Source organism: Phoxinus phoxinus (genome assembly GCF_949152265.1).
Source record: "Phoxinus phoxinus genome assembly, chromosome: 7".
Taxonomy (NCBI): Eukaryota; Metazoa; Chordata; class Actinopteri; order Cypriniformes; family Leuciscidae; genus Phoxinus; species Phoxinus phoxinus.
In genome coordinates this window covers 11,877,778-11,904,503 of record NC_136882.1, presented here as the reverse complement: position 1 = coordinate 11,904,503, position 26,726 = coordinate 11,877,778, and the positions used below count along the sequence as shown (strand labels likewise).

The following is a 26,726-nucleotide window of genomic DNA, read 5'->3' as shown; positions in this document are numbered from 1 at the left end:
ATAATTCGAAATGGCCGACAGCCAAAATGGCCGATATGGGAAAATTGAATATCAGTCAACTCAGCACGACGCCCTGAATCTAACGAGACCACTTTTGTGATTTTTGAACAAACCGTTCAGAAGTTATAAGCAAAAACATAAATTCTTCATATCTCCAGACCAGTAGGTGGCGCTGCGCCGAAACGCAGCATGTAGCCTCAGATCATGCTTGTGATGACATGTACCAAATTTGGTCTGAATCCGATAAAGCGTTGTGGAGATACGGCCTTACGTCTGTTTTCGCAAGCGCTACGTAAAATTTTTTTGCGCGGTATTCGAGAACGGTAATTCGAATCAACTTGAATTCCATAACTTTTGGTTGTCCAGGTCTGGAGATGATCTGGTTCATTTTTCGTGAAATTCGGAGCAACGGCCTAGGAGGAGTTCGAAAAAGTAGGTTTTTCGGAAAATTCAAAATGGCGGGAAAACTATTATGACGGAAAATGACGTCATAGGGTGTAGTCGAATCGTCATGAGCTCAGGAATCAGAGGAAAAAAGAATTTTGTTTCTAGCCCTTGTGGTTCAAAAGTTATTAGCCTAAACATGAGTGAAACTTTGGACAGCTGGTGGCGCTAGAGGGAATGAGTTGGAGACTCCAAATTTGCTATGGTGATAGTTCAGATTGTCCTCTATCACTGTGCCAATTTGTATAAGTTTCCCGCAAACGGTTCTATAGGCTGCCATAGACGCCCAGTCGGAAGAAGAAAAAGAAAAAGAAAAAGAAAAAGAAAAAGAAGAATAAGAACGGGAACAGATACAATAGGTGCCCGCACTTTCAGTGCTTGGCCCCTAATAATAAATATAGCTGCAAGCAGCAATCACCGGGGCCAAGCGCAAGCAAGACGACAAGACATGCCAAAGTGGCTGGGAGTGTGAGACCCACTGCAGCAAGGAGCAATTAAAGACATTTGAAGATGAATTTTGGCAAAATGGTTGAAAAATCACATACAATAACTAAAAATATGATTATCACTTTCGACCAATAGGTGGCGCAGTTACGAAACTGATGTGATGTGGTCAGAGTGAAGTGACAATGACACATACAAAGTTTGGTGTCAATATGTCAAGGCATTGCAGATATAAAGCCTGAATAGTCATTTTGGCATCATGCCTCAACTTTGCCACTGCGGTATACGAAAACGGTTTTGTCTATCGACACGAAATCCATAACTTTTACTCGGCACAGTCTGGAGATGACACGATCCGATTTTGGTGAAAATCGGACGTTCGGTCTAGGAGGAGTTCGAAAAAGTAGGTTTTAAAAGAAAATAAAGATGGCGGACAGGAACTTTGATTGACTATGGCAAAATTGGTATCTATGTTTTCAGCATAACCCAAGGAATCTATTGAGATCAGTGTCATTACTATAGGCAAATTTATTCAAAAGTTATTAGCATTTTTGGAAATTTCATTATAACTTTTGACCAAAAGGTGGCGCTGTCTCATAAATTTTTGAGTACTTTTAGGGCGTTGTACTGATGACCCATACTGAGTTTCGTAACGATACGTTCATGCGTTCATAAAATACAGCATTTTAGCACATAATTCAAAATGGCCGACAGCCAAAATGGCCGATATGGGAAAATTGAATATCAGTCAACTCAGCACGACGCCCTGAATCTAACGAGACCACTTTTGTGATTTTTGGACAAACCGTTCAGAAGTTATAAGCAAAAACATAAATTATTCATATCTCCGGACCAGTAGGTGGCGCTGCGCCGAAACGCAGCAAGTAACCTCAGGTCATGCTTGTGACGACATGTACCAAATTTGGTCTGAATCCGATAAAGCGTTGTGGAGATACGGCCTTACGTCTGTTTTTGCAAGCGCTACGTAAAATTTATTTGCGCGGTATTCGAGAACGGTAATTCGAATCAACTTGAATTCCATAACTTTTGGTCGTCATAGTCTGGAGATGATCTGGTTCATTTTTCGTGAAATTCGGAGCAACGGCCTAGGAGGAGTTCGAAAAAGTAGGTTTTTTGGAAAATTCAAAATGGCGGGAAAACTATTATGACGGAAAATGACGTCATAGGGTGCAGTCGAATCGTCGTGAGCTCAGGAATCAGAGGAAAAAAGAATTTTGATTCTAGCCCTTACGGTTCAAAAGTTATCAGCATAGACATGAGTGAAACTTTGGACTGTTGGTGGCGCTAGAGGGAATGAGTTGGAGACACCAAAATTGGTGTATTTAATGTTGGGACTGTCCTCTATCAGAATGTCAAATAAAATCAACTTTCCCGCAAGCGGTTCATAGGGCTGCCATAGACTTCAATGGCGGAAGAAGAAGAAGAAGAAACGGAAGAATAATAATAATAAGAACGCCAACAAAAACAATAGGTGCCTCCGCACTTTCAGTGCTTGGCCCCTAATAAGAACGGGAACAGATACAATAGGTGCCCGCACTTTCAGTGCTTGGCCCCTAAATATAGCTGCAAGCAGCCATTACGGGGCCAAGCGCAAAAGCAGACGACGAGATATGCCTACATGGCTGAAAGTGTGAGACAAACTGCAGCAAGGAGCAATTAAAGACATTTGAAGATGAATTTTGGTAAAATGGTTGAAAAATCACATACAATAACTAAAAATATGATTATCACTTTCGACCAATAGGTGGCGCAATTACGAAACTGATGTGATGTGGTCAGAGTGAAGTGACAATGACACATACAAAGTTTGGTGTCAATATGTCAAGGCATTGCAGATATAAAGCCTGAATAGTCATTTTGGCATCATGCCTCAACTTTGCCACTGCGGTATACGAAAACGGTTTCGTCTATCGACACGAAATCCATAACTTTTACTCGGCACGGTCTGGAGATGACACGATCCGATTTTGGTGAAAATCGGAAGTTCGGTCTAGGAGGAGTTCGAAAAAGTAGTTTTTAAAAGAAAATAAAGATGGCGGACAGGAAGTTTGGCTGACTATGGCAAAATTGGTATCTATGTTTTCAGCATAACCCAAGGAATCTATTGAGATCAGTGTCATTACTATAGGCAAATTTATTCAAAAGTTATTAGCATGTTTGGAAATTTCATTATAACTTTTGACCAAAAGGTGGCGCTGTCTCATAAATTTTTGAGTACCTTTAGGGCGTTGTACTGATGACCCATACTGAGTTTCGTAACGATACGTTCATGCGTTCATAAAATACAGCATTTTAGCACATAATTCAAAATGGCCGACAGCCAAAATGGCCGATATGGGAAAATTGGATATCAGTCGACTCAGTATGACGCCCTGAACCTAACGAGACCACTTTTGTGATTTTTGGACAAACCGTTCAGAAGTTATAAGCAAAAACATAAATTCTTCATATCTCCGGACCAGTAGGTGGCGCTGTGCCGAAACGCAGCATGTAGCCTCAGGTCAAGCTTGTGATGACATGTACCAAATTTGGTCTGAATCCGATAAAGCGTTGTGGAGATACGGCCTTACGTCTGTTTTTGCAAGCGCTACGTAAAATTTATTTGCGCGGTATTCGAGAACGGTAATTCGAATCAACTTGAATTCCATAACTTTTGGTCGTCAAGGTCTGGAGATGATCTGGTTCATTTTTCGTGAAATTCGGAGCAACGGCCTAGGAGGAGTTCGAAAATGTAGGTTTTTCGGAAAATTCAAAATGTCGGGAAAACTATTATGACGGAAAATGACGTCATAGGGTGCAGTCGAATCGTCATGAGCTCAGGAATCAGAGGAAAAAAGAATTTTGTTTCTAGCCCTTGTGGTTCAAAAGTTATTAGCATAAACATGAGTGAAACTTTGGACAGCTGGTGGCGCTAGAGGGAATGAGTTGGAGACTCCAAATTTGCTATGGTGATAGTTCAGGCTGTCTTCTATCACTGTGCCAATTTTCATAAGTTTCCCGCAAACGGTTCTATAGGCTGCCATAGACGCCCAGTCGGAAAAAGAAAAAAAAGAAGAAGAAATATAGCTGCAAGCAGCAATCACCGGGGCCAAGCGCAAGCAAGACGACAAGACATGCCAAAGTGGCTGGGAGTGTGAGACCCACTGCAGCAAGGAGCAATTAAAGACATTTTGAAGATGAATTTTGGCAAAATGGTTGAAAAATCACATACAATAACTAAAAATATGATTATCACTTTCGACCAATAGGTGGCGCAGTTACGAAACTGATGTGATGTGGTCAGAGTGAAGTGACAATGACACATACAAAGTTTGGTGTCAATATGTCAAGGCATTGCAGATATAAAGCCTGAATAGTCATTTTGGCATCATGCCTCAACTTTGCCACTGCGGTATACGAAAACGGTTTTGTCTATCGACACGAAATCCATAACTTTTACTCGGCACAGTCTGGAGATGACACGATCCGATTTTGGTGAAAATCGGACGTTCGGTCTAGGAGGAGTTCGAAAAAGTAGGTTTTAAAAGAAAATAAAGATGGCGGACAGGAACTTTGATTGACTATGGCAAAATTGGTATCTATGTTTTCAGCATAACCCAAGGAATCTATTGAGATCAGTGTCATTACTATAGGCAAATTTATTCAAAAGTTATTAGCATTTTTGGAAATTTCATTATAACTTTTGACCAAAAGGTGGCGCTGTCTCATAAATTTTTGAGTACTTTTAGGGCGTTGTACTGATGACCCATACTGAGTTTCGTAACGATACGTTCATGCGTTCATAAAATACAGCATTTTAGCACATAATTCAAAATGGCCGACAGCCAAAATGGCCGATATGGGAAAATTGGATATCAGTCGACTCAGCACGATGCCCTGAATCTAACGAGACCACTTTTGTGATTTTTGGACAAACCGTTCAGAAGTTATAAGCAAAAATATAAATTATTCATATCTCCGGACCAGTAGGTGGCGCTGCGCCGAAACGCAGCATGTAGCCTCAAGTCATGCTTGTGATGACATGTACTAAATTTGGTCTGAATCCGATAAAGCGTTGTGGAGATACGGCCTTGCGTCTGTTTTTGCAAGCGCTACGTAAAATTTATTTGCGCGGTATTCGAGAACGGTAATTCGAATCAACTTGAATTCCATAACTTTTTGTCGTCATGGTCTGGAGTTGATCTGGTTCAATTTTCGTGAAATTCGGAGCAACGGCCTAGGAGGAGTTCGAAAAAGTAGGTTTTTTGGAAAATTCAAAATGGCGGGAAAACTATTATGACGGAAAATGACGTCATAGGGTGCAATCGAATCGTCGTGAGCTCAGGAATCAGAGGAAAAAAGAATTTTGATTCTAGCCCTTACGGTTCAAAAGTTATCAGCATAGACATGAGTGAAACTTTGGACTGTTGGTGGCGCTAGAGGGAATGAGTTGGAGACACCAAAATTGGTGTATTTAATGTTGGGACTGTCCTCTATCAGAATGTCAAATAAAATCAACTTTCCCGCAAGCGGTTCATAGGGCTGCCATAGACTTCAATGGCGGAAGAAGAAGAAGAAGAAGAAACGGAAGAATAAATATAGCTGCAAGCAGCAATCACCGGGGCCAAGCGCAAGCAAGACGACAAGACATGCCAAAGTGGCTGGAAGTGAGAGACCAACTGCAGCAAGGAGCAATTGAAGACATTTAAAGATGAATTTTGGCAAAATGGTTGAAAAATCACACACAATAACTAAAAATATGATTATCACTTTCGACCAATAGGTGGCGCAGTTACGAAACTGATGTGATGTGGTCAGAGTGAAGTGACAATGACACATACAAAGTTTGGTGTCAATATGTCAAGGCATTGCATATATTAAAGCCTGAATAGTCATTTTGGCATCATGCCTCAACTTTGCCACTGCGGTATATGAAAACGGTTTCGTCTATCGACACGAAATCCATAACTTTTACTCGGCATGGTCTGGAGATGACACGATCCGATTTTGGTGAAAATCGGACGTTCGGTCTAGGAGGAGTTCGAAAAAGTAGGTTTTAAAAGAAAATAAATATGGCGGACCGGAAGTTTGGCTGACTATGGCAAAATTGGTATCTATGTTTTCAGCATAACCCAAGGAATCTATTGAGATCAGTGTCATTACTATAGGCAAATTTATTCAAAAGTTATTAGCATTTTTGGAAATTTCATTATAACTTTTGACCAAAAGGTGGCGCTGTCTCATAAATTTTTGAGTACCTTTAGGGCGTTGTACTGATGACTCATACTGAGTTTCGTAACGATTCGTTCATGCGTTCATAAAATACAGCATTTTAGCACATAATTCAAAATGGCCGACAGCCAAAATGGCCGATATGGAAAAATTGGATATCAGTCAACTCAGCACGATGCCCTGAATCTAACGAGACCACTTTTGTGATTTTTGGACAAACCGTTCAGAAGTTATAAGCAAAAACATAAATTATTCATATCTCCGGGCCAGTAGGTGGCGCTGCGCCGAAACGCAGCATGTAGCCTCAGGTCATGCTTGTGATGACATGTACCAAATTTGGTCTGAATCTGATAAAGCGTTGTGGAGATACGGCCTTACGTCTGTTTTCGCAAGCGCTACGTAAAATGTATTTGCGCGGTATTTGAGAACGGTAATTCGAATCAACTTGAATTCCATAACTTTTGGTCGTCAAGGTCTGGAGATGATCTGGTTCATTTTTCGTGAAATTCGGAGCAACGGCCTAGGAGGAGTTCGAAAAAGTAGGTTTTTCGAAAAATTCAAAATGGCGGGAAAACTATTATGACGGAAAATGACGTCATATAGTGCAGTCGAATCGTCATGAGCTCAGGGATCAGAGGAAAAAAGAATTTTGTTTCTAGCCCTTGTGGTTCAAAAGTTATTGGCATAAACATGAGTGAAACTTTGGACAGCTGGTGGCGCTAGAGGGAATGAGTTGGAGACTCCAAATTTGCTATGGTGATAGTTCAGGCTGTCCTCTATCACTGTGCCAATTTTCATAAGTTTCCCGCAAACGGTTCTATAGGCTGCCATAGACGCCCAGTCGGAAGAAGAAAAAGAAAAAGAAAAAGAAAAAGAAAAAGAAGAATAAGAACGGGAACAGATACAATAGGTGCCCGCACCTTCAGTGCTTGGCCCCTAATAAGAACCGGAACAGATACAATAGGTGCCCGCACCTTCAGTGCTTGGCCCCTAAATATCTTTATATATATTTATATTACATGTATTTAAAGTAAACATTAATTTCCATTCATAACCCATTTTGATTTCATAACATGATGTATTTCTGTAAACATTGAGTGTAACAAAAAAGTTGTTTTTTTAATGCAAACTTTATGCCTTTAAAGTGGCGTTAAATGCCAGAATAAAGCCTGACTCAATAGTTTTTGGCTCAACACGGTTATCATGGTCCAATAAACACATGGCCTGAGGGATGAAAGAAGGAAATGGAAGTCTTTTCAAAGGAAGAGCAAGTTATTAAGACTGAAGAAAACAAAGACAAGACATTTTTGGAATTGCGTAAAAACTTTAAATCATTTACAATAAGACCATCATCCTGGTAATTAAGTAGGTAATTAAGTAGTGAGTCGATTTTGGCATGTAGAGTGTTTTTTATGTCAGCCTATGTAGAATGATGCAAATCAGTCAGTTATGCTATACGGGGTGTAGAGAGTACTGTAGAGAACAGACTAAAATGAGTGGCTCATAAAAACCAGCACGTTCTAGATCACAGAATGGACACAAGGTCTTCATAGGGCCCAGTTATCCCAGATATGCACCCCGTGAATGCTGCGATTCATTAAGCTGTGTGCGCACGCACATGAAGAAAGTACGAGTGTTTCTCCATCAAGGACGCCTCTGTTTGGGCCAATGGACTGCACAGAGCTCTTTTGCTCTTAAAGGGGACATTTCGCAGGATTTTTCGTGTTCTTTTGAATTAAAGTTACTCTGGTGCAGTGGTTCTCGACTGCTTTGGTCACGTGACCCACATATCCCCATGGTCTTTCTTTCACGCATGTCTTTCAAAGTCTTGCATCAGAGAAATATTTAGAATTGCGTTTTTTGTTGTTATTGTTGTGTCTTTGACTACACACACTCCGTGACCCACTCAAAACCCAGTTCACTGCCAGACCACACCAACTCTGCTCTAGTGTTTATAACGTCCACACTGATCATGTATGGCAACTAAACTGCAAGAATGACTCATTCAGCACTTGTTGTGCTTGTGACATCACACCCATGAGTTAATTAACATAACCCTATAGTTTGCAAATTGTAAAATGTTCATTATTTTGCACTGTGTACAAAGATGAATGACAGTGTGTGAACTACTGGACATTAAGTAGTTATAATAGAGGTCATTTACATATGTTGAAGTTGTAAAGCGACAGTATCAAAGCAACATTTTTAATTCTTAAAGAGGGGATGGAAAATGCTCATGTAAAACTTATTTAAGCTGACTCAACAAACCTCAGATTAAAGCAATATTAATGATATTCAAAATATATGCTCTTTTATCATATACTATGATATTATAAACATTTTATTTTGTAACACTGACCACGTATACACTGTAAAGTTTCAGGAGTGACAACCACATTTAAATGCAGGAATGAGTCCCCTGGCCTAGATTATCACTTCATGCGATGCGTGTACGGAACAAATCACTCCCGTAATTGTGATGATTGACACTGTGCTACTTTCTGCCGTCTCACGTGTTTGGTATCCGCTATTCTGACCAAAGTAATATTACAGTGACAAAAGACTCGTTGTGTTCGGCAATTTTAACTAAAGCACATGTGACGTTTTTGATAGTGCCTCAGAGATGTATCTATCATCATATATCTCTTGTTGTACAGTACGTCATAACAACTAGTTGTTCTGTTCGGCTCCGTACACACTTCATAGAATTTTAGAATTTGGTTCTCACTCCCATAAATTACTGAACTCTGTGTGTACATAACAGGATTAAACACTAAAAAGTGAATTGAATTTAGCTGCAGTCAAGTCACATTTATTTATATAGCGCATTTTACAATACAGATTGTTTCAAAGCAGCTTTACAAAGATAACAGTAAAATAATGTTTTCAGAAGAAAATAGTGTGTCCGTGGCCAATGTAGCTGTTGCTCTCTTGAACTCTTTTACTCTCAGATGGGATTTTTCACATTGTCGTATCTACATGCTATCTGTCACGTTTACAATATTTCCATCTCAGTTGTCTGGGGTTTCCACAGGAAGTGGGACTTTATCTACCTTTTTTGCAAGTGTATGTTACACTCCAAAAACCACCATAAAATCTTTTGATTTTGATGTAAGACTTCTATGATGTAACCCTTCATACAGTTGTTTCAGCATCTATTAAAATTTCCACCGATGAGAAACAACAATTTTTAAAATAATTAAACATTTGGACAGTTATTGATTTAAAGGGGTGGTATAATGCCCTTTTCACAAGATGTAAAATCAGTCTCTGATGTCCCCAGTGTGTGTATGTGAAGTTTTAGCTCAAAATACCCCACAGATATGTTTATATAGCATGTTAAAGTTGTCACTTTTTGAGGGTAAGCAAATATGCACCGTTTTGTGTCTGTCCCTTTAAATGCAAATGAGCTGCTGCTCCCAGCACAGAGGGCGGAGCTTCAACAGCTAGTGTTCTTTTACCTCACACAGACATGCACTGAAAATTTCACAAACTTTTAGCCTTTTATGTTCAAACCGAAGTCAGAAAGATGGAGAGACTCAAGAAAATGTGACAACATGTAGACAACATTTCTGAATGGTTAGTTGATGAATTTATGTAGCTTATGTGTAGTTATCTCCTAGTCATTGATTAGCATATTCTGTCTTGATAATCTATAAATCGCGTTCTGGGGGCGGGGTTTATGTAAATTCTATGTGATGTCACTAACCCGGGAGGAATGTCATGCAGTCCCTACCAGCCGTTTGTTGTAGTCATTAAAAGGCAATTTCTTTAAAAGAAAATATCTCCTTTTGTTTTGAACTTTGAGCGTTGTAACAAACAGCAACATTACACACTAACTAAAGTTAGAAAAGTGAAATCATATTCAACCACCCCTCTAAAATGTTATCATTTGAATAAATTATGATTTAGTGAAAGCTGTAGCTTTGAATATTTCAAAATCAACGCATAGACTACCTTTTAAAAGTTTGCTGTTGGTAAGATTTTCAAATGTTTTTGAAAAGCGTCTCTTATGCTCACGAACGCTTCAAATATTTGACTTGCTTCTATATGACTTGCTGCACTTGCTTCTATATATTCTCTGCACTTTTTCACTCTCATTTGCTGCTTCCCACTGCTGTTGCATGGCCACGCTGGCCACCTCACTCTCCGGTCTGTGGACAGGTTTGGTATTCAGGAGAAAATAGCAGCAGTCTGTCCTTCCTCCAATAACACTGCGCAAAGAATGTGAGCTTCAGAGGCCAGACAGGAAACCCACAGTGTGTGTGTGTGTGTCTGTGTGTCTGTGTGTGTGTGTGAGAGAGAGAGAGGAGCTAAGCAGGAAGAAGGAGAATGATAATACCATGAGCAAGAAGAGAGCACTCCTTACATGTTACATTTATCTTTTGTTGCACAGGAACAGTTTAGCTGCACTTTTGTCGCTTTTCCAGATATTTTTGGTCCAGGTGGTGATGGAGAGATGAGGGATCGTTTCTTTTGAAAAGAATCACGGTGTCACAGTATTTTGAGATCACAGTGTCTGGTCTGATCTAACGTCTGATAGTGTCGGTGTGTGAGCGCACCTGAGGTCTGTGGGCCGCTACGGTCTAGACACACTTCACACTCTGTTTCCCCCTCATGACATCAAACACCTCTCACACGCACATGCACACACACTCATGCAGGCCCGTCCTGGACCTGAGCTGAAGAGTAGGATTAACTGGAGAATCTGTATAGGGATTATTGGCTTCAAACCACCTGTGCGACAGAAGCATCTCTGCTGAGGCCTGTCCATCAAGAGACTGGGGGAACCTCACAGATCCTGTCAAGAACATGGTGCGGGTCATATTTCAACAAAAAAAGAAAGAAATATATAGAAATATACTGTATATTTTTTTATTTTTTTATTTATTTAACCAGGAAAATCTCTCTGAGATTAAAAATCTCTTTCACAGGAGAGTCCTGGCCAAGAATGGACAGCAGTTACAGTCACAAATTACAAATTGAAACGACAAATATACAATTAAGACACTTAAAAACAATTGCAAATCAGTGAGTCTTCTTCAAGTGATTGAATAATAGATTTAAAATGTTCCATAGGCACCAGAGTTTGTAATTTCAATTTCGTTTGGAGCAAATTCCATTCAAATGGAGCTGCATACATAAAAGCCTTTTTACCCAGTTCAGTTCTCACCAATGGAACAGAGAGAGTAAAGCAATTATCAGACCGGAGGGAATATTTCCCAACACTTTTCTTTTGAATTAGACAATCTAAATACAAAGATGAACAAAATGTGTAAGAATCATATGCTTTTGTTAGTCACAGACCTTGCAATAATCCAAAAGCCAATTGAAAAATCCGATTGGGTATTTGTTGAGGGAACCAGGGTGATGCTAACTTCCAGGTTGGCCTACAAAAAGACATCACTACTGCAGTACTCTATTGCTTTTCATTTATTCAGATAAAAAAAAAAAAAAAATACCACAACAACAAACAAAAAACTCACCAGGTGCTGGTAAAATCACCAGGCGCATTATAGTAATAAGAATTCAGAAAGGAAACATGCTTTATTGTCCTAAAAAAATGTCAGAATGCCAAAAATGTTAAGGGTTCTTATAATATAAGCCAGTGTTTTCAACCAGAGGGACAGGGCCAACAAAGGGGACTCAGACATCTTCCAATGGGGGCCACAGGATGACTTAAAAGTAGGTAAATTATTATGAATGTATAATAAATATAAAAAATGTGTTGCAAAAAAAACACATTTTAATAATATTTCCTTTTATTTTTCCTCAATAACAAGCAGTGTTATCATTAATATTGGTATTATCTTAGCCTATTTGGGGTAATCCTTCAAAGATTGTGATGGACATTTGGAGGCTTTCAGGTCGGAAAGACCGGAAAGCCTTTTCTTTTCTTTCTTTCTTTTTGTTTGTTGAGTGTGTGTGTGAAACGTGAGCTGGACATGTTTTGGTGACATTGACGCAGTGATCACCGTGGGTGACTCGTGACCTGGCAGAGCTCCAGCCTCCATCCCTCTTACACCCACACTGTTGAGGCTGGCTGGTTGTTGAGCACCTGGGGTGTTGCATGTGTGTGTGGGTGCTGGTCATGGAGCTGTAGGGACTTGCCCCAAGAGAAATGTTTATCCTACACCACCTACTCTCAAGTGTGCACTATTCTTTATCTTGACAGCTGTACTTAATGTGTGACTAAACAGATCAATGTTCTCTAAACCCCTTCTGCCCCAGAACACTCTTTTAAGACGTACTAGACATTGTTTACAAGTTTAGACTTCTCAGGGCAAGAATGTCAATGAAGACAAATTATTATGTTAGTAGTTATTGTACAAAACTCTCCACCAAGATGCTTGAAGGTTACAAAATGTGAAGTTTCTAGGGTGGTTGATAAGTGGTTGCTTACACTCAGTTTTGAAGAATTATTCATGTCTGTAGCACACACAGCTTGGGACGAGCTGTTATAATGTTGGCGCTTTAGTCCGTACTCATACTTCAGTAATTGTAAACACTGCAGAGTGTGTGTCTAATGTGTTGTGTTTTTTTGTTACAGGCTCAAGGAAATTGAGATGAGCGAGTATGATGCCTCCACTTACGAGCGTTTCTCTGGAGCGGTCCGACGACAGGTCCAGTCGCTCCGCATCATTCTGGACAGTCTGCAGGTAAACACCTCTAGTCCCACTCCAGGTGTGAGTCGGCAGAAGACATACTGGTTTCTGCCCTGTGCGTGGGCTGTAGTGACCGGTCCAGGGGTTCCCAAACCTTTTCATGTTACGACTCTCTTAGAAAGGTTTTCATTTATCTCGAGACACACCACAGACCTTTTAGTGAAATGGTGAGGAAACTTACCCAACTACTTATCAGTTTAATTGCATTATCATATGGCGTATATGACTATTCAAAAGTTCAGGGTCAACAAATTGATTTAATGTTTTGAAAAGAAGTCTCTTATGCTCACTAAGGCTGGTTTTACTTAAAAACAGTAAAATTGTACTGAAAAAAGAACCTCTATTTGAATATATTTTCAAAAGAATAGTATTTATTTGAAATAAAAATATTTGAATGGTAATTTGAATAAATGTAATATGTCTTATTTAAGAAGAAATCTTTTAAATGGTAGTGTATGCTATGTATGAACATATTGATAGCAATAGTGTATATATTTTCTTTCTTGGTGGCACAGCAAGTGCCAACGCATTGCAAAGTAATGTAAAACGTGCTTAAACAGGAACTTTTCAGTTAGTGAGTCACAAGTTGAGATATGTTTAGCTTTATGTAAAAATGAAGAGCGACTTTCGGGAACGACAACTAATAGGAGTGAAGTCAGTGGAGCGCACGTGATCCGTCACTTCATCCTGTGGTGGAGTGAACCCAGATAGACTGGCACTTGTGCTTTCGCAGCAGGGAAATTGCTGGGATGGCAAATAGCACTGTTCATCTTTCATATTAAGCATTTTATTTACTGATTCCACTTATATTTAGTCTTTCCTTCGAAAATGTTTGTTTTCAGCGGCAAGAAGACTGATTCGGTGTCTACAACATGGAATAACATCCGTGAAAATGCCACTGACGGCATGCAGTGACAGTCAGCTTGACAGATTTGTTCAGCTTATTCAGCAAAAGATTTAGTAGATGCCAAATCTTCTAAAAGAACCATCTCATAAGAGTCATTTATTTGTGAATCGGACTACATAGTCCGCAACGTTGTATGTGTTTTCCCGCAAGGAGCGCCACCTCTGAAAAGTGGTGCAGGAAACAATGCTGTGATCCGTGTCATGTCAGAAATATATAAATACAAATTAGGCTATTTATGTTTTAATTTTCTAATTCTTTCTATCTTTTTGACATGGCATAAACATACCGCCATTGCGTAACACACTTATTCCCACTCTGCAGATTGAATACGGCTGATCTTCGATTAGCTGTGCCACTATTATAGTTGATACATTGAGTCTGAACTTGACAAAAACAGTAATGTACAAAAAAAGTTTGAAGATTAATTTACATCAGGTTAAAATTGGCCCGCTGAATAGTCACCTATTAGTTGCAGTGAGTATTCGTGCAAGCTCTAGTGTGCACGTGAACACATGCACACGCACGTAACCACACCTACAGTTTTCCTTTAGCATTTCAGCCAACTCACGAGAGGGCCATCCTGTGAGTCCAAAAGAACATGCGTTGTTATTATTATTAGGTGTCCTGCCCTCCTGATTGGTCTGTTGATATGGACCCGGGCACTCGTCATTCTGTATGGAAGGATGTCCTGTAGCGCGTCTGATCTTTTTTGTTTGGGTGTGGGTGGACGGAGCGCTAGAACTCGGGTGGAGTTTCTCAGAAAATGCTGATTGAAGACCAGCTAGTTTCGCTGTCTACATTCAGCTAAACAAGCAGCGGCTCGGTCTGATCTGAGATCAGTATCTGCTCATGGGGATTCCCTGTGCTGTGTGAACGAAGGGCCGGCTCCAGCCACAGGGAGGATCAGGTTCCTCTTTGGCAGCCCGTGCGAGGAGCTCTGCTCAAAGACAGATGTGTTTATGTGAAAACATGGTGACAAGGATTATCTCTGTCTGTCTTTCACAGTCATGTCCTCTAAATCAGCGCTATCTGCTTTCACCTACAATAGCGTTGTGAAGAAGGCTGGCAGCCACCGTGGCATGTGTGTGTGGTCCAGATGAGCGCACTGGCATCATTCTGTACTAGTCCTGTCCTGAGAAGAAGTTAACCTCCACGTCACCCTGAGCCTCTGTTCTCCGCTTGGGATCTTTCCAGATAGTAATTTGACCACTGCCTATTCATTTGCTCCTGTAAAAATGGTGACGCATACACTAACAGTCAGAAGTGTGGAAACATAATTCTTTAATATTATTCCCATGTTGAAAATAATAATATTTGTGAGGTGCATCTGTGTTACCTTTGTGAGGTGCATCTTGCTGGACACTTATTAACTGCTGTTTCTTTTCTATCCAGTTTCCAACTCCAAAAATAATAATACAATAAATTGTTGTATTATTATATAATATGGTACCCAATATTATATCAATTAAATAATCAAATTAAAATTTAGGTTTATAAACTAATCATACGCAGGCACATTTTAGGAGGACTTTTTTTTTTTTTTTTACTCTTTTGAGGGTCACATGTTTGCTGGACACTAAACTAAATAAATAAATACATTTACAGATTTTTTTACCGTTTTTAAGATCATGAGAAACCAGTAAAGTTTGTCTGAACTTCTGAATGTTGTATGGTGAACGCTTGTCCTGCTTCATTAAATTTTACGTTTTAAGTTGGTAAACACAAACAACAACTCATCTGTTTTCAAAGGAATGTGGTCTAGCTGTAAAAAGAGAGCAAAACAGCAAATTTGGGCCCTTGCTTTTACTCTGTAATCACTGCTCATATGATTTTCCACAACTGACTCTCCCAAACATGTTGAACACATGCTCACTCGCACACCTACCTGACGGAGAAGTGTTCACAGCAGGTTGTCCTGTACTTGTTGGTACAGTGGGGCAAAAAAGTATTTAGTCAGCCACCAATTGTGCAAGTTCTCCCATTTAAAAAGATGAGAGAGGCCTGTAATTTTCATCATAGGTACACTTCAACTATGAGAGACAAAATCAGAAAAAAAATCCAGAAAATCACATTGTAGGATTTTTATGAATTTATTTGCAAATTATGGCGGAAAATAAGTATTTGGTCAATAACAAAAGTTTATCTCATTACTTTGTTATATACCCTTTGTTGGCAATGACAGAGGTCAAACGTTTTCTGTAAGTCTTCACAAGGTTTTCACACACTGTTGCTGGTATTTTGGCCCATTCCTTCATGCAGATCTCCTATAGAGCAGTGATGTTTCGGGGCTGTCGCTGGGCAATACGGACTTTCAACTCCCTCCAAAGATTTTCTATGGGGTTGAGATCTGGAGACTGGCTAGGCCACTCCAGAACCTTGAAATGCTTCTTACGAAGCCACTCCTTCGTTGCCCGGGCGGTGTGTTTGGGATCATTATCATGCTGAAAGACCCAGCCATGTTTCATCTTCAATGCCCTTGCTGATGGAAGGAGGTTTTCACTCAAAATCTCACGATACATGGCCCCATTCATTCTTTCTTTACACGGATCGGTCGTCCTGGTCCCTTTGCAGAAAAACAGCCCCAAAGCATGATGTTTCCACCCCCATGCTTCACAGTAGGTATGGTGTTCTTTGGATGCAACTCAGTATTCTTTCTCCTCCAAACATTGGAGTTGAGTTGGTACCAAAAAGTTCTATTTTGGTTTCATCTGACCATATGACATTCTCCCAATCCTCTTCTGGATCATCCAAATGCTCTCTAGCAAACTTCAGACGGCCCTGGACATGTACTGGCTTAAGCAGGGGGACACGTCTGGCACTGCAGGATTTGAGTCCCTGGCAGCATAGTGTGTAGATGGTAGCCTTTGTTACTTGGTCCCAGCTTTCTGCAGGTCATTCACTAGGTCCCCCCATGTGGTTCTGGGATTTTTGCTCACCGTTCTTGTGATCATTTTGACCCCACGGGGTGAGATCTTGCGTGGGCCCCGAGATCGAGGGAGATTATCAGTGGTCTTGTATGTCTTCCATTTCCTAATAATTGCTCCCACAGTTGATTTCTTCACACCAAGCTGCTTACCTATTGCAGATTCAGTCTTCCCAGCCTGGTGCAAGTCTACAATTTTGTTTCTGGTGTCCTTTGACAGCTCTTTGGTCTTGGCCATAGTGGAGTTTGGAGTGTGACTGTTTGAGGTTGTGGACAGGTGTCTTTTATACTGATAACAAGTTAAAATAGGTGCCATTAATACAGGTAACGAGTGGAGGACAGAGGAGCCTCTTAAAGAAAAAGTTACAGGTCTGTGAGAGTCAGAAGTCTTGCTTGTTTGTAGGTGACCAAATACTTATTTTCCACCATAATTTGCAAATAAATTCATTAAAAATCCTACAATGTGTTTTTCTGATTTTTTTTCTTCTCATTTTGTCTCTCATAGTTGAAGTATACCTATGATGAAAATGACAGGCCTCTCTCATCTTTTTAAGTGGGAGAACTTGCACAATTGGTGGCTGACTAAATACTTTTTTGCCCCACTGTATATACACTCATTTATTCTCAGGACCACATGAGCCTTTTAAAGTAGCTTGAGGACATTTATTAATGTTGTTAGTTTGCAAAGGCAAACATCACTATATTGCATATACTTAGGGTTAGGTGTTTTTCAAAACCTTTCAAAATAACACAAAAATGTGTTTTAGATAAAGTCCCCCCGTAGTAAATAATTGTATCCATTCAAACTCATCTTAGATCACCAATAAGGCATATTTAAAAGATTTTTCCTGTGAAAAATGTTTTATTCATGCCTTAAAATAGCTTGAATCTAACTCTACACCCTTGCTTCATTTAGGGTACGCGGAACCGTGAATATGCAAATTAGCCCCGCCTCCATTCACTCATACAGGCTCGTCTACAAGTCGATGTATCAATGTTAATACGTTTTATGTATCGCTCTCTACAATGTCGGACACATAACGGTAATCAATATGATTAGTCTTTTGCTAGACTGTTATCAAACAGCTAATAATGTGCTGCTAATGTTACACAAACCATGTTCCCGTTCACCATCTTAGAGTCAGAAATCAGCCTTCTAACAATCAGCATCATTAGAAACGCTTTGAACATCATAGAACATCAGTGGAGAAAGGCATATAGTTCATCATAACATTGTTACATCATACATAATTCACCCGCTATATTGCTAAGATGCACCCGATTTTTCATATCAACAGAAAAATATGCTGGGATAACCTGGCTTCTCTTGAGACTCCCCTGCATCAGAGCGGTCATAGATAAGGATTTGCTATATCCTGAAGTGTTGATGTGATTGGTTACAAGGAAGTTTGTGACATCAGAAACACCAGCGATTTCGAACCGCGTTTTGAGGCTGTGTATGTGTTGATGTACACTATCAATTTTATTTCTATAGCACCTTTAAACAACACGAATGTTGACCAAAGTGCTTCACAGTTACATCACAAAAACACATACATTAGACACAAAGCATATCAAAAAAAGAAAAAAATAATTAAACCAAAAACATAAAGATATTAAAAACATATATAAAAAGATTTAAAACCAAACAACACTTTATATCGACTTTTAGACTGCAACCATATAGTATTTCAAAAATGCATACAACATTTAAACGTGTTGTTTTAATATGCTTGATCAAAAAGATACGTTTTAATTGATGTTTTAAAAACATTTAATGTCGGAGAAGCTCTAATAGATAATGGCAGTGTATTCCAAAGCCTTGGAGCATAAACAGAAAAAGACCTATCACCTTTAGTTTTCAGACGCGATTTCGGGACGTTTAATAATAGCTGTGATGTCGATCTAAGTGATCTTTGAGGAGAATATGGACTTAAAAGTTCAGATATATAAATAGGGGCCAATCCATGAAGAGCTTTGAACACATAAGTTAAGACCTTAAAATCAATTCTCTGTTTCACAGGAAGCCAATGGAGAAAGGCCTGGATATATGTTCCCTCTTTTTTGTCCCAGTGAGGAACCGGGCTGCCGCGTTTTGGACAATCTGCAATCGTGAAAGTGATGACTGACTAATTCCAGCATACAAGGCATTACAGTAGTCAAGTCTTGTGGAGATAAACGCATGTATTACTGTCTCTAAATCCTCCAAAAAATGTGCTTTAACTTACGAAGACGGAGACGCTTTAATTGAAAAAAGCTCGCCCTCACCACAGAGTTTATCTGTTTGTCAAGCTTCATGTCACAGTCAAAAATGACCCCTAGATTTTTGACACAAGTACTGTAATTGTCCATTTGAGGTTTAGAGCTAAACAGGATAATCTCTGTCTTATTTTCATTTAATTGGAGAAACTTTTCATCCATCCATTCTCTAATATTCTTTAGACATGCTAACAGTGAAAAAACAGAATCGCTACCATAATCTAGTGGAAAATAGAGTTGGGTGTCATCTGCATAGATGTGATAATTGATCTCATGATACTCAAAGATTAAACGCAGTGGAAGCATATAAAGTGAAAACAGAACTGGACCCAGGCACTATAATGCCTATATGCACTTTTATATATATAAAAAAAATATATTGAAGTTACTATTTAATGATCATATCGGTCATAACATGGGTATAATAATTATTTCCAAACTGTGGTTTGCGAACCCCAGGGCGTTCACGGGGAAACTGCAGGACTCAGGAGTTTTGTGAATTGTTGAAATGCTAATCATTTATTAAATCATAAAAATGTAAAAACAATCAATATAAAAAAAACTTACTTAAAATATGAAATGTTTTAATTGTTTACCTAATGATGCTTGTTGCTGCTGCTGTTGTTAAATGATTAAAATATGAACTTAAAGTCTGATACTTCAAGTGAATGTTTTAGGTCTATAGGGTTCGGCCGACAAAAAAAAGTTTGTGAATCCCTGCCGTAAATAAAAGCGGTGTGTTTGTTGTGGGCAGGTTGTGTTGTAACAAAGTCAGTTCTGTCATCATTCAGGTCTGAAGACAGGGGAATTACTGCAGCATTTGTGTGTACATGAGCATTAGAGCTCTTTTTTCACACAGACTTGAGATATGACACAGAGCAGATGATCTCATCCATTCAGTAAATCCCTGGAGTGCCTCATGACTCTTTATTACAGTGTAACTTCACACTTCTGTCTGAAACAGATTATTACCTAATGATTGTGTGTGTGTGTGTGTGTGTGTGTGTGTGTGTGTGTGTGTGTGTGTGTGTGTGTGTGTGTGTGTGTGTGTGTGTCTGTCTGTGAATGTGCCTACTTGAGTGTACATGCATGTCTGTCTTTGTACGTGCTTGTGTTCACGTGTGTGTGTGTGTGTGTGGAGTGATGAGTAGTGATGTGTTGGTTCATTGTTCTTCGTGGAGATCTGACATGCTCGCTCATATAATGAGAGCCACATGTGGAAGTGCTTCTATGGGTATTTGTTGATGTTTGAAGCAGAGGAGGTCAAGGACCCGCTGGGGGTCATGGTCACGACTGAGATGCAGTACGCAACTTCGTTAATTGATTTTATTTCATTTAAAGTGTTGAGCTTGTGCTGAACCTCACTAAATGTGTCTGACTATTTGAGTTGGGTTTATTTGCAAGATGTAAATGGTGTTTGTGTTTCAGGCTAAAGGGAAGGAGAGGCAGTGGCTGAGGAATCAGGCTCTGGGCGAGCTGGACGACGCTAAGATCATTGACGGCCTAACAGGAGAGAAGGCCATTTATAAACGCAGAGGAGAGCTGGAGCCAGAGGTGAGAGCACACATTCACTAAACAATAGTGACAAACGCCTACAGGGCTTTAACTGCTCAAACACATATCAATACTAATTCACAACGTTTTTTAAGCAAATAACTACTTATATCTTGGTCTGTTTCTAACATATATCTTGTGGTCAGCATGATATGTAAATTCACCTATTCATCTATTTTCCTTTCTTTTTTAAATTGACCGTGTAATTTAAAAGCTCTGATATACTCACAGTGAAGTTATTTTTGTTCTTTTCTTAAAAGTAAAAATAAGTTTGAAATAAATTTTCAGGGGTATACTGTTAGCGAACATCCTGACGCCGTCCACGCTGCTGAGAGCGGCATTTAAATGAATATGTAAAAACTGTATGTGCCACGCGCTTTCCTCTCATTAACAAAATTAACAAAACCGTTCACACCAATGACGATAACTATAATGATGAAGGTATCGTTCTAAAAATCATTTTAAATACTTTATATAAGAATAGCAGAGTCCACACCATAACTGTAACATGTCAAAGAAGGCGGAGCCACAGAGCCACACCCACCTATTACATAATCGCCACTTAACAACAGTAGCAAACTTTTCTGGAAAGCTGTTTCCAACTCCTGAAACAAACTTTGTTTTGGCCGGATTTTGTTATAGACGATGCCATGTCAGTTTGTTCTTCAATTTCTCTTGAAGTGTATAAGGACTTAAATTCTTAATCTAAATATCGTCACTGGATCTTCCAGTGAGACGACAGACTTCTCTCTGGTGATGTATACTAGACTTTTCATCCGCTTAAACCCCGCCCCTTTATTACAATTCACTGCAAGATCGCATTCAGATCTGCCTCCATTCAATCAACAATTGATGGATAGAACCAAGTTCCACACACATTTTTTCTTCACCTATTATCCGTTTCACTTGGATTTACGTCTCAATGCGGAAGAAAAGATCTGTCGCTACTTTTGTCACGTCACGACTATAATAAGACGTGAGTTTTTTTTCCGAGGAAGCAATGGAGGCGGTGCCTCCTCACTTAATTCACAATACAAAAATAAAAAAGAAATTTAAATATGAAATGAAACAACACTTGTTTTCGGTCCCTATGAAAAGAGGAGTGGGTACATTCTTCAAAATTACTCATTTTGCTAAATAAAAACATACAGGTTTGAAAGGACACAAAGTAAATAAATAATGTCTGAATTTTGTTTTTAGGCAATCTATAGCTTTAAGGTGTAGCATTCTTGTTAGATTTCCTGATGTTTAACTAACTAACAAAAACAAAAAAAAATCCTATTCATATTGTTCCTTCTACTAGTATCATTGCATTCCAGTTTAGCAGACACTCACAGCAACAAAGTCATACTGTTTCCCATAAGTGCATATTTAAATTTGAATTTATTGTAATAACGTTACTGAGTTCTTACAGTGGTGCCTTAATATATTATTTGGCTCCTGTAACATCCATTAAAAACCTCATTGACCATGAAGGCTTTCAGAAGAGGAGTCTGGGCAAACAGAACGCTGCAATTAAAGCAACCACATAGTCACTGCATTCAATGATTTTCCTAATGAAATATCTGTCAGGTCGTTTGAGACTGGATGTGTGGGTGACTTGTGTGTTTTTCCTTTGTCCTGGCTGCAGTTGGGGTCTCCTCAGCAGAAGCCGAAGCGTCTGCGTCTGCTCGCGGACGTCTCTGGCAGCATGTACCGCTTTAACGGCGTCGACGGGCGTCTGGAGCGCTCCATGGAGGCCGTGTGTATGGTGATGGAGGCTCTGGAGAGCTACGAGCACAAGTTTAAGGTGAGATTTGACAATCACCCGTCCGCTCTGTGTAGGCAGCATTTTAACACTGTACTTAAGTACTGTAGGCACCATAAGTTTCCTTCTTTTGACCAAATTCTTAGGTCAATGTATTTTTCCAACTTGTGGGAAAGAAAACCTCCAAGATGGCTGACAAAGCAGTGATTATAAAATTAAACTACCGTTCAAAAGTTTGAGGACACTAATATTTGTTCAATGTTTGGGAAAGAAGTCTCGTATGCTCACCAAGGCTGCATTTATTTGATAAAAAATGCAATCACATAATATAACATAAAATATTGTGAATATATTAACATTCAAAAACTGTTTTTTATTATAATATATTTTAAAATGTACTTTATTCCAGTGATGTTAAAGCTTAATTTTTAGGATCATTACTCCAGTCTTCAGTGTCACATGATCCTTCAGAAATCATTCTAATATGCTGATTTGCTGCTCAAGAAACATTTCTTTAATTATCAATGTTGAAAAGTGATGTGCTGCTTCATATTTTTATGGAAACCATGATAAATAAATAAAAACATCAGGATTCTTAAATGAATAAACAGAACAGTATTTAGTTGAAATAGAAATCGTATGTAACATTATAAATGTCTACTCTATAGTCACTTTTGATCTATTTAATGCAAACATGTTTGAATGGTTGTTCATTCAATACTAAATGGTTCAATCTAAATAAAAAAGATTTTTTAATCACTTTTATTGAATTTGATTTATTTTGAGTTGCTGTTAACTTTACAGTATCCCTGCAAAATAAAGTCTGTTTTAGGTTGATAATTTTTGAATGGTTTTATACACTTTTCAGCTGGCCAGGCCGGGAGACCAGCTAGACCAGTTTAAGCTAACAAACACCAGTATAGCTTAGTCAATTATAAGGTTCCATGTCAACTAGAGTGCTGCCTATGTAGACAACAAGCTGACCCACTAGATTTTAGGACAGTGCCTTTAATTTGAAAACAAAAAGCATGCCTCTTCTCAGTGAATCTTATTTTGATGGCCATCTCCTGTTGGTGTAAGTTGACCACAGAGTTCAAATAGTCTATACATGTATCTTTTCACCACAAACACTTTCATAACTCAATAAAAATAGCTAAAATCTGTTTACAGTAAACCCCCTCTAGGCAACGCACCACGGAAACTGATCTGAGTAATAGGGATCTCCCCGCCGCACATGCTGACACACTGTTATGGAGGTTGCCATGGCAGCAAGGATGATGTAGGATCCCCAGATGCCGCCACATGCTCGGTTGCCATAGGGAAAGTCATGCTGGTTTAGGTTGATTAGTGGTCCGCAGCTCATCTCTCTCTCTTTCACTCGATGTTGCTCTTTTTCCTCTGTCCATCTCTCTGTCTGTTCATCTGAGCTGCTGGCAGATGTGAATCACGGCCCTTGTTGGGAACTGCTCGCAGATTTGCAGCGCCCGCACAAAAGATGATCTGTTATCTCCATCCCGGGGAGTTTGGGGGAGGAAAGCAGCGGAAGATATGCAGCTGCGGGTCTCAATGCCTCACATTATCCCGTTCTACTCGAATGTGCATTAACACTTTAAATGTGTGAGGTCAGATCTGAGGCTGGACCATATAAATATAGATAATGTGTGAGATTTGTAAAACAGCTGGATGTGGTGCACTACTTTGGTTGGATGTGCAGCACTGAAACATTTCAGTTTCTATAATTTAGGGCAGTGCATTGCTTACGTATATTGATATTGCTTATATATACAGCAATATATTTTATCACTTTTTTGGCAATGTAAAGTCAGCCTGTAGTGAGACACATTTATTTTTGTTGTGACATTTAATTGGAAAGTGACAGCATTTGGACAGAGTTGTTTTAATGGTGTCTCTGATTTAGATCCCAGTTGCAAAAAAAAACGAGGTGGTAAATTCAGTAAATTTTTGTGAATTAGTGCTTTAGAATTGCCTGTGTTAATGAATCTATTCAATAGTGATCCAGCAATTTACTTGATCAAATATTGATTGAATATATTCAGTTTTTTTGGCTACAATGGTTGTGTGGTTGAAAAGGTTCATTAACAATATCAAGATGATCTACCGTTGAAAAGTTTGGGCTTGGTAAGATTTAGTTTTTTATGTTTGTGAAAGAAGTCTCTTATATTCACCAAGGCTGCATTTATGCATATTATTACACTTTAAAATAACAATATATTCAATCATATGAATATATTTTACAAATGTATTCCTCTGATGCAAAGCTGCATTTTCAGGATCATTACTCTAGTCTTCAGTGTCACATGATCCTTCAGAAATCATTCTAATATGCTGATAATAATATTGCTGCTCAAGAAACATGTCTTATTATCAATGTTGAAAACAGATGTGCTGCTTAATATTTTTGTGGACCATGAAACTTTTTTTTCAGGATTCTTTGATGAACAAAGTTCAAAAGCACAGAATTAAAAAAAAAAAAAAATATATATATATATATATATATATATATATATTGTATAATTATAATCATATATCATTGTAGTCACTTCTGATCAATTTAATGCAATTTAATGCATCCTTGCTGAAAAAAGCGTAATGTCTTTTTGTTTTTAAAAGCCATGTTTCTCAGCACTAGTCAGTTTGAGTGCAGAATCTGTATTAGATGTTGCATGAAGTGACAGTGATATGTGAGATGTGTGTGTGTGTGTGCCAGACTTTATGGCCCCACTTTGGCTGTCAGACGAGCTGTTTGCTCATCCAGCTGGCCTGTCATATATCTGTTCCTCTGTGACACTTACATAATCTGCATTACATTAAAATGCACCTGACAACTCATCCACCTGTGATCTCAAGGCAGGTGTCACACATATTCTTCTTCTTATTTGTCCTTTAACCCTGCAGGTTACACATTAGTGTGTGTCCCCTTAGTCTCACTTAGCCAATCCTTTGACAATCAGCATATAGTCTGGTCCACATTTTCTGGCCAATAACCTTATATGGTGGACAGAGGAAAACCAGTGCACTCTGACTCCCAGATAATGTGTGCAAAAGTCAGCCAGTCAAATCTGATCTGGTCATTTCAGCCAATATTCATCAGTGGGCATTGCTTGAAGATGTATTGACGTAATGAAATATGATATATTCAAGACTGCCAGTGTCGTCAACTGTTGCATTGTTGGCAAAGACACTTGCTTCACAGGACTAGATTTTATTATGAGACTTCCTTTGATTGACTATTCACTCAAAATAGCATAATCTTTGTCAGTATAGCTGATTTACATCATCTTCTGTCTTCTTGTTTTATATTATATTATTGAGGTAAGGGCGAGTGTTTATGTTCAGCATTGTTTGTCTGCTTGCTATGTTCTTGGCAGCGTGGACTAACCCTTCTCCCCCTTCCTGTTTTTTTCCTCTGTAGTATGATATTGTGGGACACTCCGGAGACGGTTTCGACATAGAACTGGTCAGATGTGACAAAGTGCCCAAGAACAACAAGGAGAGGCTGAAGGTTTTGAAGGTACAGTAATGCCTCTGCAATGCGGGAGTGACCTCATTTCCTTTTTTTGTTTTGAAATCTATGCTCTTATGAATTCACTTGTGCTGACGTAGCAGCCAGCGTTTCTCCTAGAATTCCTCCTATTGTCTTATGTGACCACGTCAGGAAGAAAGTCAAGCATAAATTCTTAGAGACGAGACTGCAGGGATGGTCACTGGGATTCACTGACGCACGACTTCAAAAATGAAACAATCGCCTTTATTTCCAAACAAAGTGCTACTAGTTATATTTCAGCCCCTGGTGTTTTAAAACTGTTGTCTGATTACAGCTGTCACAGCAAAATATCATTTAAAATATTGGCAAATTCACAATGTACATTTAAAACCAAAAGTTACTCAAGATTTGTTCTCTGAAAACAATCTTATCTTTTGAACGCGCACAAGCAGAACAATAGTCAAAGTGTACTCCATTTTATAACGTGCAAAAACACAGGTAGTTTCATCCTTGTCCAGCGTCTGCACTACTTCTCTCCACAAAATATGAGCAATAAAAATGTCTTTGCACTCTTTTCAAGTATCTCTTAATACCCCCCCTCCCAACACACACACACAGACACACACACACACACACACACACTAGGGCACATCAACATGGGTATCTGTTGTTTCTTTTTCAAATGTGAATGACACAGGCCAAACTAATGAGTACAACAAAAAGAAATTCAAGACGCATATGCCAGTGTGTGCAGTTAGAAAAATCAGGCTGTGCGCGTACAATGCTGATGATGAAATGTACATCACGTACACTGTACGCTTACCTATGAAAAATGAAAAATAAAAAAGGTAATTGCGACCGAATTCTGACTTTTTTCTCTGAAGTTTACGTCTCGCAATTCTGACTATTATCTCAGAATTGCGCGATATAAAGTCAGAGTTGTGAGATAGAAACTTTTTTTCTCCGAACTGCATGTTTATATCTCGCAATTCTGACTTTATAACACGCAATTGGAAGATATAAAGTTAGAATTGCGTGTTATAAAG

General features: G+C 39.0%; 1 protein-coding gene across 1 annotated transcript in view; it reads left to right on the top strand.

Annotated features, from left to right (window-relative positions):
- The window catches only part of vwa8 (von Willebrand factor A domain containing 8), a 174,888-nt gene that overhangs the window by 144,455 nt on the left and 3,707 nt on the right, over positions 1 to 26,726 (top strand). The window contains exons 40-43 of the mRNA XM_079618780.1: positions 12,671 to 12,779; positions 20,303 to 20,428; positions 22,059 to 22,217; positions 25,609 to 25,707. Of these exons, the coding sequence (XP_079474906.1) occupies positions 12,671 to 12,779; positions 20,303 to 20,428; positions 22,059 to 22,217; positions 25,609 to 25,707 (493 nt within the window). The remainder of the gene's footprint in view (positions 1 to 12,670; positions 12,780 to 20,302; positions 20,429 to 22,058; positions 22,218 to 25,608; positions 25,708 to 26,726) is intronic.